General features: G+C 51.0%; 1 protein-coding gene across 2 annotated transcripts in view; it reads right to left on the reverse strand.

Annotated features, from left to right (window-relative positions):
* ATG2B (autophagy related 2B) overlaps positions 1 to 13,585 on the reverse strand; it is a 64,894-nt gene that overhangs the window by 19,453 nt on the left and 31,856 nt on the right. For both annotated transcript variants that reach the window (XM_028506388.2, XM_036013779.1), the window contains exons 19-29: positions 9,494 to 9,651; positions 8,730 to 8,902; positions 8,133 to 8,283; positions 6,963 to 7,162; positions 6,728 to 6,808; positions 5,404 to 5,510; positions 5,165 to 5,257; positions 4,439 to 4,509; positions 3,754 to 3,830; positions 3,297 to 3,467; positions 1,393 to 1,534 (exon numbers count right to left, since the gene is read on the reverse strand). In XM_028506388.2, coding sequence (XP_028362189.1) covers positions 1,393 to 1,534; positions 3,297 to 3,467; positions 3,754 to 3,830; positions 4,439 to 4,509; positions 5,165 to 5,257; positions 5,404 to 5,510; positions 6,728 to 6,808; positions 6,963 to 7,162; positions 8,133 to 8,283; positions 8,730 to 8,902; positions 9,494 to 9,651 — 1,424 coding nt within the window. The remainder of the gene's footprint in view (positions 1 to 1,392; positions 1,535 to 3,296; positions 3,468 to 3,753; positions 3,831 to 4,438; positions 4,510 to 5,164; positions 5,258 to 5,403; positions 5,511 to 6,727; positions 6,809 to 6,962; positions 7,163 to 8,132; positions 8,284 to 8,729; positions 8,903 to 9,493; positions 9,652 to 13,585) is intronic.

The following is a 13,585-nucleotide window of genomic DNA, read 5'->3' on the forward strand; positions in this document are numbered from 1 at the left end:
CGCCACACGGGGCACCGGTTCTCAGGGAGCTCTTTCAACATGCAGTGCACCAAAGAGGGCATTTGCACCAAAATCTCTAAGTAAACACACACTTTCACACATTGTCCTTCATCTCACCCCCACCAAGTCCTTCTCTGTTCAGTCGTCACACCCAACACTTACTAGGGAGTGTGAACAAAAGTGGCATTTGGCCTCAAGGAGCTCACAGGCGCGATGCCAAATTCTCTAGGGCAGCACCTTGAACTTACTCACGCTTGCAAGCACCCAGGGCCTAGTCCAGAATCTCGTACATTGAAGCTGCTAAACAGCCACCAAATACTCCTCCCCACGTAAGGAGGTCAGCTGCTGCTGCTCATTACAGGTGACGCGGTGCATAGGAAGCTGCAGGTTCCCATTGGCTTCCTTAGTTCTCATTTAGGATGAAAGCCACATTTAATGCTCAAGTTTCATGATGCCATAAAGTAATTTTAATAATTAAGAGTTACAGCATACAGAAATAGCAAAATTCATCCAATTAGAAAAAAAAATATTTTCCAGATACATGCTTCAAAACATTTAGGTACTTCCCACCCGGTTCCTCCCAACTTTGCCGTCTAGTTCTTTCCTGTAAGAAGGGGCGGCCCGGTCTGCTGGGTGACCAGGGCTCCCATGAGCCTTTGTCCCTGCCCCTTGATGCTAACGGCCTTGCCGAGATAGCTTCCCTCTCCCCTCTGCGTTCCTAGGCCCTATCCATTTTTTTTAAGATTTTATTTATTCGTAGGGAGACGGAAAAGGAGGGAAAAAGAGAGGGAGAGAAACATGGATGTGCGAGAGAAACACTGACTGGTTGCCCCTTGCACACACCCCAACCGGAACCAGCCCGCAACCCAGGCATGTGCCTGACCGGGAATCGAACCAGCAACCTTTCGCTTTGCAGGACAACACTCAACCAACTGAGCTACGCCTGTTAGGGAAGTCCTGTCCGCTTTTTAAAAGCCACCTTCTCGCACTGTCACTCAGGTCCAAGCACTGGTTCCAACCCCTGCCCGACAGCAGGTGCAGTACATCACAGTCTGAAGCGCCTTCCATGTTATCGCTTCTGCGTCATTCTAGGTCTGGTTCAGTGCCGGTCTGTTGTACTAGCCAATAGATAAGCTACCAGAAAACACAGGTTCTGTCTTCCACTCAATCTGCAAGCCCACGCACGACACCCCAGTCGGTGTTATTTACCGGCGAGACACTCGGTAAACCCAAGCTGATTGACTCGTAGGTAAGTACCCGCCCAACCCGGACCCGTTTCTTCTCTAACGAGCGGCTCACAGGAGAGTGGGGAAGAAGGCGAGTCTGGGGCGCCTCCACCGCCCCGCAGCGCCCCCGTCCCCGCACACCCCCCCGGAGAGTCCGAGGCCTTACCGTTGGGCTGCGGCTTCGCAGCCTGGCCAGCCTGGTGCGCGTCGGCCTCCTCCATGGCGTCGCTCATCAAGTCGCGCAGCATCTGCTGGTCCGCTTCGGGGAGTCCCGGGCCGCGGGAGGGGGGCGGGCCACCGGGGTCTGCCTGCAGCCAGAAAGGCTGATGAGAAAGGGCCGCGCCCGCCCTAAGAAGCCCACCAGCCCACGTGATGCCGTCTCAGAAGCACCAGGCACGGGGGCACACTCGTTTTCCACATTCTGCCCAGCAGCCCTGACGTGTACGCTGGGAGTCTTAGTGCCATCCGCACCCTCACAACCACTGGCTCACAAAGGTCACGTCACCCCCTCAGGACCAGCCCAGGGAACCGGGGTCCTGAAGAGGCAGCACGTCAGGAGAGACAGAAGGTGGGAGAAGGGCCGTGGAGCTGCGGAGGGAGGGGCTCGCCCCGCGGAGTCCGACCCACTCAGACCCCAGCGACAAGGACTTCCAGGCCTTCGAGACCAAGTCACCGGAGCTCACGGCCTCGCCACCTGGGATGAACAGATACCTCGGGGCAGTGGGGGGCACACACAGGAGGGAAAACCTACGGGTGGTGCTTCGTGGGGTTCCATTCCAGCCCGACCCTCAACCGGTTCGGTCAGTGACCTGTGGGTTCGTTAAATCCAGACCATGTTTTTAAATGTGCGCATGACCCTAAAGTGGAAAGATCCCCGTGACCAGAGGGAAGAGGGTGGGGGCAGTAGAAGGGGTGCAGGGGAGGATAAAGGGTGGTGGAAGGAGACCTGTGTTTGGGTGGTGAACACACAATATGATATACAGGTGATGTATTAACTGCACACCTGAAACCTATACAATTTTATTAACCAATGTCACCCCAATGAATTCAATAAAAAAGTAAAAAACAAGCAAAATAAAAATAATAAAGTAAAATGGAAGGATCCAACTTAAAAAGGACAATTTAAAATAGCTTTCAGTAAACTGGAGACAGCTTCCACAGAGAGAACAGAGGGTAGGGAGGGTGTGTCACAACGCCTGGTCCCCAGTGAGAGCAGGGCAGCAGTAAGACCAGGAGCAGATGCCCATCAAGGGTCAGACGGCCCTGAACGACCCTGCAAGGCCACTCAGGCCCACACGGGGGCGTCCCACCCCGCGGGCCCTGCGTGGTCTGCTCACAGAGGAGGCCTGAAGGAGAATGAAAACTCGCCCAGAGATGATAAAACGCTAAGCAAACAGGGCGTGGTTTGGTCTGGACACAAGAGAGGGCAGGGAGGTGGCACCTGGGGGCGTGAGAAGCCACTGAACCAGGAATCAAAACATCTGGGTTTTGTTGCTGCTTCTGCTACTAACTGTGGAAAATCACTCAATTCTCAGGTGTTAGCTTTTTCTTCTGTAAAACAGGCAATCCCCGCTAACCTCTGCGTCACACTGGGCTAAAGGAAGTTGCAGAAAGCAGACTGAAAACTGGATAGTATCACAGACAGCAAAGACGGAAAGCACAACGACACAAATCGGCCTTCTGGTAACAGTAACACCACCTGCCACCTCTTCTCGTGGGACTTTTCCATGCAACTTGCATACAACAAGCTCTTACATGACAAGAGTTTCCTCTCTTTCCTCGGGACGGATGAAAGTAACTCAAGTCTAAAGAGAAGTGTGATGTCGGTTGAGGAGATGAATGTTCTGAGACACAGAATGTCGAGCAGCAGAATGGTTCTCCGAAAAGGCCCGTGGAGTCACCTTCCCAGGCCCCATCGGCCCCGAGGGAAGGCACGGACGGGTGACATTTCGGTTTCTTCTCTACCTCACGACTGTCTGAGGACTGTGCTGACGTGGGCACGGCCCTCACGCTGCCGGACTGGGGTTGGGGGGGCGGGGGGGTGCAAAAGGGCGGGGCTGCCGACCTTACCGGGGGCTTTCTCTGCGGGGCTCCCGGCTTTGCCTCCGCCCGGTGAGGTGCCTGCAGGTCTCCGTAGCTGGCCACGTACTGGATGAGGTTCATGAGCGCGGCGCAGGAGTCGGAGCAGGTGCGGATGTGGATCACGTCGCTGGAGCAGTGCAGCTCGAAGCGCGAGTCCGTCTGGGCACAACACGGGGACACGGGATGCAGTGCCCTCCCGACGGGGGGGGGGGGGACGGGGACCGCCTCTCTCCACGCGTTTATATTACACACGGGGTCCTGTGACTATCGGCTCTGCCCCGGGAGATGTGTGCTCAGAGTAACTCGGTCTTAACTTTAAAATGGTTTATCCACTTTTGAACAAGGTTAGGTTTAAGTGGAAAAACAGTTTTAAGGTCAACACATTCTTAGTCTCTCCAATAAAAATTAAGATAGCTAAAAATTTCCACTTATTTTAATAACTTACCTGCTCTCCATCAGAATCCGACTTCACTGCAGTTATGGTTAATTCCAAAAGCCCCATGTCCATCACCCGAACATAATCTAAAATTTTTCAAAGTAATCAATAAAATGTTTGAGTACAACTTTCCAAACATACTTATCAAACACTTAATAAAACTAGCATCTCTTGCCCTGGCTGGTGTGGTTCAGTGGATTCAGTGTCGGCCTGCAAACTAAAAGGTTGATGGTTTGATTCCCAGTCAGGGCACGTGCCTGGGTCGCAGGCCAGGTCCCCAGTACGGTGGTATGCAAGAGGCAACTGACTGATGTATCTCTCACACATCAATGTTTCTCTCCCTCTTTCTCCCTCCCCTCTGTCTAAAAATAAATAAATAAAATCTTTTTTAAAAACCTGTAATCTCTTTACACTTCGTGGTAGGCAGTGCTATAAGTATTTATAATGCAACATAAATATGGTTTCATCCTACAAAAATCCTACAAAAAATTTTATTTCATTAGAAACAAAATGTGTCTTATATGAAATAGAATATATATAATTTGATGCACTTAAGGTCATTATAACTTCAAACTAATATTTAATAAAATCCTTAATTCACTGGCATTATTCCAGAGTTAAGTGCTTTATGATATTCACATAAAAACAATTAAAAAGCACTCATCTAACCTAATTAAGTGTTTTTAACTCTTACCTCTATTCAGGTTAATAGTGACAGTATTACACTTGTCAGACAGATGCAACGCAGCTTCATCCAAGATTATTCTGAGGGGGAAGAAAAAAGATAAAATCAACATCTAAAAAACTAACCTCAGATATATGCCACGTGAGTACTATATACTTAGCTGCATCATTCTGACACGTTATCCAAGTCATGTGCAGCTTCTAACTTATAAATGTCATGTAACATTTCTTTAAAGCGCATTGCTGATGAGTTCCAGGAACATTTAAGTAGTGTAAAGAATGACATTAAATCATCTGCTCAAATTAATGCTACATTTTCAGCATCTTTTTAATAGATGCCCAAATTCAGAAGGTTTTAATTATGAAAATAAAGTGTATCCGGTGTAATGGGAAGTTTATATATATATATATTTATATATATATATATATACACACACACACACACACACATTTTTTTAAATAAACAACCTCGAGAATTATTTCCTCCCTAACAATGAAACGCAACAATGAATAGAACAGACGCGCCGAACCATCTTTGAAAGGAAAACTGAAAACCGGAAGAAAGGGCCGTGACTACCAGTAACAGAAGCTGATTTTGACCGGCGGTCGGGGAGTTCACGGGAGGGCTCAGATAAAGCGGTCCGGGTGTTTGGGGCGGTCAGGGTGTTTGGGGCGGTCCGGGTGTTTCTAACGGCACAGCCGCGCCAGTACGAGCCGCCGCGGGTCCCACGGGTACCTGAGAGTCGAGGACGCTCTGTCCAGGGCGACGCTGCTCGACACGCTGAAGGTCTCCACGGTGAGGAGGGAGCGGGTGGGCAGGTAGAGAGGCCTGGCGCCGGAAGGAGAACCGGAACGTCAGTGCTTTCCAAAGGGCTGCACCTCTGCACCCCACCTCCACTGAAGTGCACGCTCTCTTCAAAGCCGAGTGCGTGTCTTAAACAACCGAACGCCAGTCTGTGCCGTGCGCGGGCCAACCTGTAGTCGAGCGCACAGCTCCAGAGATGCACGTGGAAGGTCGTGAAGGAGGTCGGAGGGTTGTATCCCAGAACGGGCTCGTCAGCGATATTCAGGAAGTGCAGAATCTGCAATCACAAGAACAGAAAATGCCCTGCTTTAAAAGAAACAAATGTTTTGATGTGATACCACCAATACCAATGTAAAACAAAACAGCTCATGGAGAAAGCAACCATGTATTGGAAAATCGTAATGCTAAAAGGAATAAGTAATCACTTTGAAGAAATTCATTTCAACAAGAATTTACAAAACTAGGATTTGAAATAAAAAGGCCCATCAAACAACCTTAGAAAAATCCAAACTTATGAAAGTGACAAAGTATGTATAATACGCTGTCACATTATTTTCCTTGAAACAATTCCTGAAAGAAACAAATTTTCCTAAAGATTGCTTAAAACTGTCCATCTGGTTATCTAAATAATCCACTGTTGGGAGAAGTTCCTTTACCCTTGATTTACGCCTGGCTCAGCCTACACACCAGCCCCCTCCCTGCACCCGCTCCCGCACACTCCTAGTCCAAGTGCACAGGGCTGCGAGGCCACGCCTCCCCCTCCCACCAGGTCAGGTTCGCACTGACCATTTCCCGTCCCCTCTTCACAGGTGTGGGTACGAGGAGCACGCTGCCTCATGCTTCTATAGGTAGACAGGTAGGCAGAGCACAGAACACCTCCTGTCTCCTGAATGCTTTTGTGGAAAAAGCCTTCTGAAAGCATCCAAGTTTAAAATAGCTATATTCCTAGTGACAGAAAGTTCTTTCCTGAGAAAATGAGCAGGAGTCGGTGCACTGCTTTTCATTCTCACACAGAGAAGAGCTGACTTCTTACCCAGTTTCCTCTGCAAGATAATCAACCATGCTTCATTCACCATCTACAGTTCTTACACTGGAAATTTGCTACAGAAACCCTCATACATGCCCCAACCCCCGTGGCTGGCCTGGAGAGCCGCTCTGAAATCCCAGCCTGCAGCGTGAGGCAAGGCACTGTGCGCCGTCCCGCCGGGCCAGGCACTCCGCTGGGCCTGCGACCCAGAACCCTTCCCTCTCCTGGCTCATGGGACAACTCTGCCTGTGACACGTGCAGGGACCAGACTTCCAGGTACAAACACCGATCGCACTCTGGGATGCTGATACCATTCTACGTCCGGACTCCGGACCCGAGAGGCGGTTCTGGGGAAGTGTTTACGTCTCGGGCACCCGCTGAGCCGAACGCTCAGGGCCCACAGACTTCTCCGCGGGGCCGGGTCCACGTCAAGTTAGGAGGACAGACAATCGGACGCGCGCTCTCACCTGCTCGTGCCAGCTCAGCCCGGAAGGGAGCACCCGGTGCTGGAGGGTGGCGCCTTTCAGCCCCACGGCCACGAGGAACTCCTGTGCGGGGCGACACAAAGGCGCTCGCTCACCCCCCGCACGCCCCGAAGCCCCCCCAACCGGGCAGACGCGCTGCCGGCTGCGCACGCGCGGGGGCCAGCCCCCACACCGACCGCAGGTGCTGGGCGGCACGGGGGGAGCTTAAAGCGCGGACCTTCGTGTTGGACTCGGACTTGTCGGACAAGATCTTCACGGCGACGGACAGCATGTTGGAAGCGTCCCCTCCGACGCCGTCTGAGGCGGCTCTGCTGAGGCCGTTCTCCTCGGAGGAGTAAATGGTGGGCTCCAGCCAGTGCGGGCGCGCGGGTCCGGGCAGGCGGGCTTCCGTGGGGAGGACCGCTCCGTCCACCATGCCTGCGTCCACGTTGCGGTGGAAACACATCAACGTGGTTACCTGAAACTAGCTCACGGACTCCTACCGCCGAGAACAAACCCCACGTGCTTCCCCTGAACACAGCGTGGCTCCGGAGGCCACGTGGGCGAGGGCTGACTGGGCGTTAACCGCCCGCCCCGCTCTGCTGCTATGGGTGTGGCTGGCAGGACCCCACTTCAAAAAACTGAAGACTTAACATGCTAGGATAATTCAATTTCAACAGGAAAGTCTGGTAAGCATTAAGAATGTGCAAGTATCTCATGTCTATGTGCCGGGTAACACAGGAAATGTGCTCAAAGAAGGGTAAATTCTGCGCCTGTTACCAAACTGAAATATTGCTCGAGAATAAAGAATGTAAAGTCCCATCGACCGACCGACAGATAATAAGGTACTGTGCGTCCACAAAATGGAATATGATCTGGCAATAAAAAGGAATGAAGTACTAGTGCGCTTCAATAACCCTGAGTGCATAATGCCAGTGGTAGGAGACCATATGCTGCACGATTCGATCCACAGGAAACACCAGGAATACTACACCCACAGAGACAGAGAGCGCGGCAGTGACTCCCGGGGCTGGGGCGTGGCAGGGCTTGGGCGGGGACTCTAGTAAGTGGTACAGGGCGCGGAGTGTCTGCTGGGGGCGATGAAAGCGTTCCTAAGTTGGCTGGGACCGTGGCTACACGACTCTGTGAAATACCAGCAACTACAGAAATCGATGCAGACTTTAAAGGGGTGAATCGTGCATGACAGGTGAATTACATCACATTGCGAAAAAAGAGTGGTCAATTTCTAGTTCACAGAAGTGTCCCTTCGCCAGGGGAATCAGAACACCCCGCAGAAAGGCACTGCTGAGACCCCAGTTCTGCTCCCGACGGAACCTGCGAAACGGGACTTACACACGTCTGCGCGGAAGCGGCGCGGCGCGGCGCTTGCGGGCGGCGCCCGGCCTACCTTTGTGGTACAGGCTGAAGCTGCCGGCGTGCAGGCAGATGTAGTGCTTGTCCTCGAAGCCCTCGTACCTGGTCACACAGAACAGCGAGCCGCCGCTGAACTCCAGCCAGAACTCGCCGTGCTTGTCGTGCAGCACGTCTCCGCTGTCTCGCTACCGGGAGAACCACGAAACGCACGGGCGTCGTCATCGAAAGGCACACGACCGCACCTCCCAGGTGGCGGCCCGGCGTCTGACTCCGGACTGCGCCCCCCGCCCCGGACAGGGCGGTACTGCGTGGGAACTGAGTCGTCCAGCAGGGCCTCTCTGCCAACGCACCCTGCCCTCCACCCTCCGCTACAGTCACCACAGGAGCGGAACCAGCACGCGTTTTCCAAGAGAAGGTGCGTGTTACCTGCCTCTCCCGACGTGCAATGAAAGGGGAGTTTCCAAAGGCGCCGTCTGTCACCTCGAGGGGCCTCAGAAAACGGAGCGCCCTCCGCCCCCGAGACAGCTCCCCGCTCCTCCCTCGGTCAGGGGTCAGGGGGCATTACCATGGTGGTGGACTCACCGCAAGACGCACCTGCGGAACCCCTGCAGGGCTGGCTGCGCACCCTCACCTTGACGTCCGTGAACACCGCCACCAGTCCGTGACTGATGCTCAGGAGGACCGAGAGGAAACTGTGCGAGTGTTTGTTCTGAGAGTCGAGTTTTTTTTTCCTGCGGGACCGGTAGTTGGGGTCGAGGGTGGAGAAGTACTGCAGGGTCTCCTCCTCGGACCCACTCTCCTCATCTGCGAGAAACCAGCGCCACGGTTACATGGTGCTGGCAGCTCAGTTTAAAAAAGAGCAACCTGAACGTTATTACAGAACATTTATTTTACAACCCGTTATTTTTATAAAGAGTCTGTCTGATATAACAATAAAAATGTACTTGTTCTCTTTTTTCACTCTACCACCGAACTTCAGACAATGTGTATGTTATCCCTATAAAGATAACATATTTAACTAATATTCTCAACATACAGATGTAAGTGGGGAAATACAAATTACTAAAAGGTATTATAATATATAAATGAAAAACATCATTAAAAGGCTACTACTTTATTGATAAACCAGTCAGTGACATCAGAACAAATTTAAAATGTATTACCATAGTGCCCTGGCTGATGTGGCTCAGTGGATTGAGCATCAGCCTGAGAACCAAAGGGTTGCTGGTTCAATTCCCAGTCAGAGCACATGTCTGGGCTGCGGGCCAGGTCCCCATTAGGGGGCGCATGAGAGGCAACCACACACTGATGTTTCTCTCCCTCTCTTTCTCCCTCCCTTCCCCTCTGTCTAAAAATAATAAAGTCTTTAAAAAAAATAAAGATAAAATATATTACCGTAGTGAACTGTAGATTTAAATGGACTAAAGCTGTCTTTGTTGAAGGTATTGATCAGCTGACTGGCTACCGAGAGCCCAATACCATAGGAAATATTTTCAAAAGTCTCCACTGGTGAAGGAGCTGTTGGTTCCCACAGCAACAAGTCGTTAAAGATCCTATAAGGACAAAGTTAAAAAATAAGGACCTAATTCCTAGTTCAACTGAAGGCAGACCAAGAAATACCCCTTTAAGAAATCATATGAATAACAACTTGTCTAAATGGTGAAACAGAAATTAGATTCTACATGTCTTTAAAAATATCAATTATGTTCATATAATGAGAAAATAACTGACATGGCTACAATGCAGGGCAGTGAGAAAGGAATTTGGACAAGTAGACACCTAATTAGATACCTGTCTACTTTTACCTGTGTCACATGCATCATATGACACACATCTAAATGTACTTTAAAGAAGGACATTAATGAAAAAATTCTTTAAAAAACCTGAAAGCTAAAGGAAGACCGTTCACACACACGAGAGTGCCCTGTGCGCTGTAACAGATGATACATTGTCACTCGACCCTTCCCCAGTCCTGGGGGCGGCCAAGGGGGAGTCCTTACCGCCACCTGACACCTGGAGAACCTGCCTCACACAGGGTAAGTGACCTGCCCAAGGTCACACAGCTAACTAGCGGGAGAACCGGGCCCAGCTCCCAGTGCACTTCTGTGTTTCTCGGTTTCTCTAGGGTCACCTACGTTTCCCCCTTCACCAGAAGCAGGTTCGCTGGGAAGACTGCATGAGATGAAGAGTGCATATTGAACAGGAAATAAAGAGAGGAAATCTTCTTCATGTTTTAATGATTTTTGAGAGTGCAAGGAAGGGAGAGAGAAACATCGATTTGCTGTTCCACTTGTTGAGGCATTCATTGGTCGATTCTCATGTGTGCCCTGGCTGGGGGGTTGAACCCTCAATCTTGGAGTATGGGGATGACGTTCTAGCCAACTGAGCTACCCAGCCAGGGCCAAGCAAGGAAATCTCTCTAACTAGTGAGGTAGCCAAGTCAATACTGCTGACTAGTGGGGTGACAGGTGTCAAGCCAGGCTACTAGCAGGCCCTGCTTTTTTAAAGAATTGGTTGTCACTAATCAGGTGCCCTTCTGCCCTGACCCTCCCCCCACCACCCGTCTATATTCTCACGAAAACAAAGCCTCATCAGTGACCCTGGGAGGCCCTCTGTTAGGCTGAGACCCATAGCATCTCCCCCGCACACGCATAACTAAACCGCAGCACCTATGACGTCACGCCGCTGCATTTTCTGGTCTCCGGCACCGCACCCTCAGTCATCTCTCTCTGTGCCCGGCACCGTGGCTGTCACGGAGCAGGCAGCGAAGTGCGGAAGGACCGCCACAGGCACGGGCTCACGGGAGAGCCTGGTGTGCATACCCAGCAGGATGCCGAGTGATGGCGTAGCCCAGGCCCTCCCTGCGAGAAGCCCCTTGTCTAGGAGCTGCCCGGGCCACGTCCTGAGCTTCTGAAGCCCCGGAAAGCACAAGCCAGGCCTGAGCACTGGGACGGACGGTAGAGGCACTCCCCAGCCGACAGGACACTTTCTGGAAGCTTCTCTAGGGGAAGGACACCAGGGAGAGGGGACGGAAACACGTCTCATCGCAGACAAACGGAGGGCAGTGCCCCAAACCGTGCGGCGCTCACTCGGCTCACTGCTTCCTGGGCATCTTTACTAAAACAGAAGAGCTCCGACCCAGATGGCAGCCTAAACTCCCACATAAATAATGAGTGTATAAAATGGATTTTCTCGGGAAACGCTCTTCCTTTACCTCATTTCCTACAGCCATTCTCTCACCTTCATGGATTAAAGCGAAACCACTGCTCAAAGTAAAACCTGAGTTTGTGGTCTGTAAATAAAGTTCTGTTATGGTTTGACCCTTTTCCTTGTTTACACTCTGGTCTAAGCACAGTCTTGGTATCATTAACAGGATGACACATTGGGTGACGTTTTTAATATCAAGAAAGAAAACACAAGATATTTAAGGACCGATCACCATGATTCTGTGACTACGAGCCTAAAACACAATAGAAGGTCAGTAAATACTTAATAAAACCAACTAGGCCTGGCTGGTGTGGCTCAGTGGATTGACTGCCGGCCTGTGAACCAAAGGGTCATCGGTTCAATTTCCAGTCAGGGCACGTGCCTGGGCTGCAACCCAGGTCCCCAGTGGGGGCCAGGTGAGAGACAACCACATATTGACGTTTCTCTCCCTCTGTATCTCCCTCCCTTCCTCTCTGTCTAAAAATAAATAAATAAAATCTTTACAAAAAAAAAACATTAAAATTCTCTTTTTGTGTTCTATCCTAAAAGACCTTTAACACAGAAAAACCCTCTCATGTACCTGAGACTGTCTTTTTAAAAAGAGCCAGTGGCCAAGGCACTAAAGGAATAAACCAGTATTTTTTACATGTACGAAGTAAAGACAGAGTTGGTTATAACTCCTATTCAGAGACTTTTAAAATCATATTCATGAAAGGACATTGTGGAGAACCTGAATGGACTCTGAGGACCGGATGGCAGTGACATATAATATTAGTGTCCTCGCTCTGATCGTGACTGTGGTCACGCAGAAAAGGCCCCTGTTGGTGGTCAGCGCTCAGGTGCTCACGGCTGGAGGGGCACTGGGTCCGCAACTTCCTTTCAAATGGCTCAGGGGAAAAAAGTGAACTTTGCTGCACTTGCAACTTTTCTGTAAGTTTAAGAATGCTTAACACTTTCAAAATAATAGTAATTTTAAAATGTATAAATAGATACTAAGCCAAATAAGGGCGAAGAGCTCACACCCTGACGAGCTCCGACACGTGGCTTACAGAATCCGCAGTGCGCGGGCACTGCAGGACACTCGTCATGCCAGGGGCCGGAGCGTGCCAGCGGGCAGGGTCAGATCGAGCAGAAGCTCTCTTGAGCAGCCTCGCTGAACCTGCTCCCCAGGTGAACGGATCCTCTCAAGCCGCCTGATGTAGGCGATCATCGGCCCCACCCGCCGCACACCCGCCGCCGGCTGCTGGCAGAGACCACCTCCAGCACAGCGGGGAGCCGCCCCGCCGCCGGCTGAGGTCTGTGTGCTTACCTTCACCCTGGGGCAGCGGGGTCTGGCCTCGGATCTGCTCGCCCCGCTCCATTCGTTACTGTACGCATAGTTTAATTAAATGCTGTGCCAGTGGATAACTCCTGAGTATACAGACAGAGGTGGGAACATCCTAAAACCTAGGACTCTGCACTCAAATTGCTGTGAAACTTTTTTACTTCACTGTAAAACAACTGAATCTGAACATTGCAGACAAAGCCTTTCGGGGATACATGATGCAGTAACGCCAACCAGCGACTCGTACTGGAAGACTGGCCTTTTCCTCTATTTTAAAAAGAGGCGGTAAATAAACACACGTCTGTGAACTGCGTGTTCAAGGCGTGTATCACTGCTCTAATGTCCCAGTGCCACCAGGGACCAAGCACCACAGGAAGACCAAAACGTGGACGAAGCCCTGCGCCCTCCGGGCTGGACCCTGAACTAGCCGCTGCGTCCTGCGCGGTCGGTCTTCCCCGCCTCGCACACCTGCAGGCTCCTGGCGGACGTGCCTCGAGGGTAAAATACGGAAAACGGTCTCGAGATCAGTCGTTGCCAAACTGCAGATCACATGCAAACCCTGGCAGTTAAAAACACTATGGAAGCTCGCTAATGTCAATTCATGAATTACATGCAACTGTTATCTGTAAGTTACGTATATTATGAAGTAAATATAAAACAGAAATTTGTTAAGGGTTTTTTCATGTTAAACAGAAGCACTGACGCTTTCGTCCTACAGTCAGTGGACTGTCCTGTGAACCTCATCTTCAAGACAAATGAACTACGCAAATCTTTCCAGAAGTTAATTTTCTGATTCTGAGGCCGGCATTCCTGGCCACTGGTGGTCGTTGAGGAGACCCGGCTATCGCCACCAGTTCAGGAACAAAGGGCCAGTGATACCTGATACTGGGGAAACCCTCGGCAGAAAGGGCGGTCTGGAGTCCCTGGAGGGGAACAGAGGTCAGAGTGACTTGCTC

The sequence above is a fragment of the Phyllostomus discolor genome, chromosome 1 (assembly GCF_004126475.2).
Source record: "Phyllostomus discolor isolate MPI-MPIP mPhyDis1 chromosome 1, mPhyDis1.pri.v3, whole genome shotgun sequence".
In the NCBI taxonomy this organism is placed as follows: domain Eukaryota; kingdom Metazoa; phylum Chordata; class Mammalia; order Chiroptera; family Phyllostomidae; genus Phyllostomus; species Phyllostomus discolor.